The 6,492-nt window shown below is 52.3% G+C and overlaps 1 protein-coding gene across 1 annotated transcript; it reads right to left on the bottom strand.

Moving 5' to 3' along the window:
* Positions 1–2,982: 2,982 nt before the first annotated feature.
* On the bottom strand, positions 2,983–6,406 carry Ube2c (ubiquitin conjugating enzyme E2 C). The gene is made up of 6 exons (XM_036185821.1): positions 5,511–6,406; positions 5,115–5,142; positions 4,515–4,601; positions 3,784–3,988; positions 3,619–3,678; positions 2,983–3,219 (listed from the first exon to the last, which is right to left on the bottom strand). Exons 1-6 carry the CDS (start codon positions 5,609–5,611, stop codon positions 3,161–3,163), a joined length of 540 nt encoding a protein of 179 aa, XP_036041714.1. The 5' UTR covers positions 5,612–6,406; the 3' UTR covers positions 2,983–3,160.
* Positions 6,407–6,492: the final 86 nt, after the last annotated feature.

Here is a 6,492-nt window from a genome sequence, read left to right on the forward strand (position 1 = left end):
AATGCAAAACTGGCATGACTGACAGGGGAGTGATTGAGGGCAAGGGATCTTGGGGGTCTCCCGGCTGGTTTGGCGCCCAGAGCGTGCCCGGGAGCGGCGGCATAGGAAAAGGAACTGGGTCACGCGAGCCCGAGGCACGGGCGACGGAGTGCTGGGCGGTGCTCCACCGACTGTACAGGTTCGCGGCCGGCTACCCGCATCTGGTGGGCTGCAGTTGTGCCTGGCGCTGGAGGTGGGGAGGGGGCGGTCCGCAGGGTGAGCTGGATGCCGGTCGAGCAAAGGCGCCTGGGACGGGTAGGGTGAGGGTGAAGGTGTGAGGAAGCTGGGACCCAGGACGGGGCAACGTTCCCCACCCCCACCCCCCTTTTCTAGAAACTCTGGGGTCTTAGGTGTAGTACGTTCACACTTTGCATCCATCCCAGGCAGCGTTGCAGCTGCAGGAGCTATTTTGTTTCCGGCGCAAAGCTGGAAGGGAGCGCCATCCCTGCTCCTGTCCCCCATCTCCCTCCCTTAAGCCCCCTCCATTGCTCTCCAGATGGCCAAGGGCATGACCTAACTGAATTGAAATCCTATCCCGAAGTATGGCGAAGTTCTTCTCACCCCCAGAATGCCTTTCCCCTTCTTAGGAACCTGGCAGATTCGTCAACCCACAAGCCTGGGCTCAGATGCCGGCTTCTCCCTGGATCCCAGCCCCCACTGGTTCAGACAGCGCCATGAACCTTCCCTCCCACACAGTTCCTACCAAGCCAGAGCTAATAGCCTGTAGGACATTTGCCTGAGAGTCAGGTTCCTTGGGTTTGAATCCTCACTGCCTGTGACAAATTCTACCAATCTGTGCCTCAGTTTCCCCATCTGTAAAAATGGAGATAACGAATATTTATTGGGGGATAGGTGTTCTAGAATGCTTGAGTGTAAAGTGCTTAGAACAGCTCCTGACACTTAGCAAACATCATTTAGTAAATGCTGGCACTTACTTGGTTCTGGAGATGGGGCCCAGATGCATGCTAGGCAAATGCAGTGCCACTGGCCACATTTCTAGTCCACTGCATACAGCATATGTATCTTTACTATTATTAAGATCACCCTTATTGCCTCTGAGACAGGATCTCTCCATGTAGTCATGGCTAGCCTGGAACTCACTCTGTAGCCCAGGCTGGCCTCGAACTCACAGAGATCCGCCTGCCTCTGCCTCCTAAGTGCTGGGATTAAAGGTGTGTGCCACCATGCCCCACCTGCCACCACTCTTGAAACTTATTGTTATTTTATTCATTACTGTAGCTCACCCTCTCCATCCCTGTCCTGTCTTCTCCCATGGAAACATTTGTATTCTTTATGTAAATGTTTTACCTACATGTGTGTCTGTGCACCACATGTATGCTTGGCACCTGAGGAGGTCATAGATGGTATTGAATTCCCTGGAATTGGAGTTATAGATGGTTGTGAGCCTCCATGTGGGTGCTGGGAACCGAACCCAGGTTCTCTGCAAGAGCAACAAGCACCCTTAACCACCCAGTCTTCTCTCCAGCCTCTCCACTTTCTTTCTCTTTCTTTTTTCTTTCCTTTTCTTTTTCTTTCTTTTTTTTTTTTTTTTTTTTTTTGGTTTTTCGAGACAGGGTTTCTCTGTGTAACAGCCCTGGCTGTTTCTGGAACTTGCTTTGTAGACCAGGCTGGCCTCAAACTCAGAGATCCGCCTGCCTCTGCCTCCCAAGTGCTGGGATTAAAGGCGTGCACCACCACCGCCCAGCCACACCTTTTTTCTTTGCTAGAATTACAGGCAGGTGCCATCATGTTGAATTTACACCTTTTTTTGTGTGTGTGTGAGATAGGGCTTTGATATATACTTCTGCCTTAGAACTCTATATAGATCACTCTGTCCTTAAACAATCCTCCGGCCTCTGCTTCCAGGTGCTGGGATTACAGGGGAGTCATTGCCAGCACCTGCCTCAGTTCTCCTCCCCTTTCCTAGACAGGGTATATCTCAGACTGGCCTCTATGAATCCAGGATGATCTTGATTTTCCTGCCTGTACTTCCCGGAGTGCTGGGATTACAGGCACACAAGGTTAATGTGGTTCCAGGGACTGAACACGGTCTAATGCACAATAGGCAAGTACTCTACCAAATGAAACACATCCTTTGCTGAACACCTTGTATGTTAACTAGACCACAGCCAAAGTAGCCTGGGGCTCACGAGAAATGAAATCCCTCCCAACTTAAGACCCCAAGTGGGTTTGCCCACATTACTATGGGCAAACATGACGGATAAAGCTCTGTGCCCAAGAGAGATGCTAAGCATACAACTAGCTTCTGAGCTGGCAACTCAAGGTTGTTTTTCCACGCATGGCTGTAGGGAAGGGCCCGGGACTGAGCATATAGGCTAGCAGTAGTTAACAGGAGCTGGCTCTGCCTCTCCTCCCTCTGCTTGCAGAACTGACAGCTCGGGCGGAGTCTATCACTGCAGGGAGAGAAGGTGAGTGCTCCCCAACCCTAGCAGTCTGTGGGGGCCTGGGTCCAGAGCTCGGGCCTGGTGTACAGCAACCGAGCCTCCCCATCTATAACAGGTTATAAAAGTAGGTGTCTGGTACACCCCCCCCCCCCACATTCTAAGTTTATGGGTCTGGCTTGGCCTCATCTGTGACCCAATTGGCACTGTGTATTCACAGCTCATGCTGTAACTCCTTGGAAATGGACACTAATTCTGGTGCTGGAATTGAACCCAGGACTTCACAGTTATTTGAATATGCTCTCTGCCAGGAAGCTGTACCTCCAGGCAAATAAGCATTATTGTGACAACAATTTATTTTATTTTAATTTTTGGTTTTTCGAGACAGGGTTTCTCTGTGTAATTTTGGTGCCTGTCTTGGATCTCACTCTGTAGACCAGGCTGGCCTCGAACTCAGAGATTCCACCTGCCTCTGCCTCCCGAGTGCTGGGATTAAAGGTGTGAGCCGCCCACCCCCCAACTTTGAGGCAGCAATTTATACAAAAACAACCAAAGTGTGTTTATTTAATATACATTGTAAGGGCTCAAGCAGACTTAATTTAAAACAAAACAAAACAAAAAACAGATAAAACAAAAATAACAGCACAGCTTAGAAATCAAGGAAAAGACAGACCATCTAAGGAAAAAGATGACACAGGAGAGAAGTTGGACATCTTGTGTCAGGGCTCTTGACTGGAGACCTGCTTTGAGTAGGTTTCTTGCAGGTACTTCTTAAATGCTGGAAGAGAACATGCAGGTCTCATGTGAGTGATGGGGTGGGGAGGTCGGCAGGGCCAGTTCTCCCTGTACTGTAGATAACCCCACCCCCTGCTATCTAGTTGGCTCCTTGATAAACTTATTTGCAGAGTTCAGGAAAGGTACAGGAGACAGGGTTTCTCTGTGTAGCTCTGGTTGTCCTGGAGGAACTCTCTGCAGACCAGGCTGGCCTTGAATTGAACTCAGAGACCTGCCACCTCTGTGTGTACACCCCCCTCCCCACTCCTCACTCCTCCCCCAGGTCAGGAGACACTATCCAAAGATCCCTTAATCTGTCAGAGTTTGGAGGAAGCAGCAGGGTGGATGCTGCAGGAGCCCAACCCGTCTGGAGGGCGCCTTTGAAGGCTGGAGAAGGACCTACCTGTGGGGTTTTTCCAGAGCTCAGCAGCATGTGTGTTCAAAGGGCTATCAATGTTGGGTTCTGTGGAAGGAGTCAGAACGGTCAGAGGGATAAAGAAGGTTGATTCAGGGGAACCCTAGCATTCCCAAGGTGTGTTGTGCAGGAGTGGGTGGTCTCAGAAGTTACCTCCTAGCAGGCTCTGGATAGAGAGCAAGATGGTTCTGACGTCATAGAGTGCGGACCACTTGTCCTTGAGGATGTCCAGGCAGATGTTGCCCTGGGTGTCTACGTTGGGGTGGTAGCAGGGCGTGAGGAACTTGACAGTGGGCGCATTGTACGGGTAGCCACTGGGGAACTCGAGTGACAGCTTATACCTCAGGTCTTCATACACCTGGCATTTGGGGAAAGCAGGGCAGAGGAAGTCCCTTGCTCACCCTGTGCACCCTCCCCCAACCCATCCCATCCAGCCCCACATTTCATCCAAGTCCTAAATAAGGGCCATGCAGGCAGTAACTTTTGAGTCTGAATCTGGCCAGCAGACAATGTGTTAAGTTGGTCCCTGGTGCTTTCTTCCTATCTGGGGGATATCAGTGACCTTCTGGTCAAAGGACGGAGACATGGCATCCTAGCAGAATCGTGCGATTGGTATCTTAGTCAAGAAAGTGAAAATTCAGATTTGGCTCAGATCCAATTTCTGATGTAAAACCAGATCTGCAGCACTGGGAAGCCGCCTGTTCTACCTTCCCACTAGCCAAGGCCTCCCTCCAGCCTTGTGGTCTACAGAGGGTGCTGCCTCAAGAGCCCTCTCCATCAAACTCAGAGAACATGGGCACAGGGAACCGAAGCCAGCCAGTCCTTGGAGTTCATCTCCTCTGCCACACTCAGCCAAGTGGCACCCACCCCAACACCACACTTACTGTGCCGGCTGCTCCATGGATGGTCCCTACCCATTTGAACAGGTTGTCTGATTCAGGGAAGGCGGAAATCCCTTTGTCACCAGACATCTGGGGGAAGAAAACACTTTCAGGCATAGCAAAAGGGATCACTGGGTGAGCGCCTGCCCTAGTATCATTATTGTCAGGCCCTAAACAGAGCAGCCAGAGAGCCAAATCACAGGTTGATCACTAGGCAGGAGGAAGGGGTGGAGCAGGGCAGTACATGGAATTAAATTTAATAAGGCATTAGAACATGTGGATTAATATTTAGAGTAATGTAGCAAAGGACCACTAGAAGTGAGAATTCCAAGGTCTGATGGGACTAGAAATTCTAAGAAGGGTGGGGATGGGTGAGGTTATAGCTCAGGCCCAAAGTAGGTAGGGAGAGCCCAGATAAGCCTCCTATGGGGGGGAAGGCAGCTTCTGTGATCAAATGAAGGTGAGTGTTTAAAGGATTTCCCATAAGAGAGTAAGTTACACCCATGGGATTAGCAAGGAGCCTGAAGTAGGAAAGAAGGCTACTGATAATTGGGTGGGGGATGGGAGGGTGGGCCAATTGGTCTTAGAACATGCCTCACTCACCATGAGGGTCATCAGCTCCTGCTGTAGCCTACAAAGAGAAGCAGAGGTCACTTGAGGGTATGGATGCTGCCGAGGTGCTACATCACCTACCCGCCCCCCAACCCTGAGGAGCAGCTGTCACGGAGGCCCCCCTCCCCCTTTCTTCAAAGGCAGGTTAACCTCGGGCACTTATCATCTGCTGCATGTTAACCCCAGCGCTCCTAGGGCGTCTTCTGAGAGCCGCCTGGCAGCGACCCCAGCCTCTCATCTATCTCCTGCGTTCCTGGTGCCCCTCTCGTGTCCCACGTCTCACCGGCGACCGGGGGAGAGGTGTCCCAAGTCTCACCGGCGACCGGGGGTAACGGGTGAGGTGTCCCAAGTCTCACCGGCTACCGGGGTGACCTCCGCATTGCTCACCTCTTGCCCACAGGGCCCCGGGCGGCGCCCCCGCTGGGCTCGGCTCCCTTGCGAACGGCGCCGACGCTGGCGGCAGCTGGGTCGCGGTTTTGCGAGGCCATCCCGAGACGCTGGGACCTGAACAGGAGAGTGAAGACCAAAGGGCAAACTGCGGGGCTGCGGGCCGCCGCCCGCGTTTGAATCGCAACCCTCCCGCAGCCAGAGCCAATCACAGGCTCGCTTGGGTTTGATCCAGCCAATGGGACGCCCCGGAGCTCTCTGCCTCCGCGCAACCGCTCGGCCACCCAGTAACGCGCCGCGATTGGACGGCGGGGGCCTATGTCGGACAGGCGATTGGCGGAGAAGGCTGCCACTAACTAATGAACCGGTAGCGGATTGGTGGTCTTTGGACGACACCGACCATTAAAGGGCCAAGGACTCGTCCACGTGGACACCCCACCCCCAGCCTTTTTGGGACCCTGACTCCTGTTGCTATTCTGTAATTAGGCTGCACAGCCAGGTATGAACTTGACTTCTTGATCCCTCTTGCCTTCACTTCTCAAGTGTTGAGATTACATGAATGAGTGCACCAACGCCGGCAGTGGCTGGACCTCTGTCCACACCCCTGGTCCCTCAGGCACACGCCCAGCAGGGCTCACTTTTTCCGGAAAAGGGTGTCTAAGAGCTTGACAGTGTTGTCTTCCCCCAAGCCAGAACTCTTTTCTCTTCACCCTAATAAAATAACTTAATGACTTCTGTTTGGGTCCCAAGAATTTAAAAAGCCTAGGAAGGCAGGTGAACAAGGCTGCCGGTTGGAGCAGACTCCCTATTAGAAAACCTGGGTTCAGGTGGTGCATGCCTGCAATCCCTTGGAAGGTGGAGACCCTTAGGTCATCTCTAGGCTAGCCTGGGCTATATTAGACTGTGTCTCAAAGAAACAAAAAATGCCTTTAATCCCAACACTCGGTAAGGAGAGGCAGGCATATCTCTGACTGAGTGCAAT

This window comes from Onychomys torridus, chromosome 4 (assembly GCF_903995425.1).
Source record: "Onychomys torridus chromosome 4, mOncTor1.1, whole genome shotgun sequence".
In the NCBI taxonomy this organism is placed as follows: Eukaryota; Metazoa; Chordata; class Mammalia; order Rodentia; family Cricetidae; genus Onychomys; species Onychomys torridus.

Bases quoted from the DNA above. Each gene is read 5' to 3' on its own strand.
- Ube2c (XM_036185821.1), bottom strand. From the start codon at position 5,611: ATGGCCTCGCAAAACCGCGACCCAGCTGCCGCCAGCGTCGGCGCCGTT. The intron at 3,989-4,514 runs GTAAGTGTGGTG...CCCAAATGCCAG, and splicing joins TCCATGGAGCAGCCGGCACA to GTGTATGAAGACCTGAGGTA. The intron at 3,220-3,618 runs GTAGGTCCTTCT...GTTCTCTTCCAG, and splicing joins GCTCTGGAAAAACCCCACAG to CATTTAAGAAGTACCTGCAA.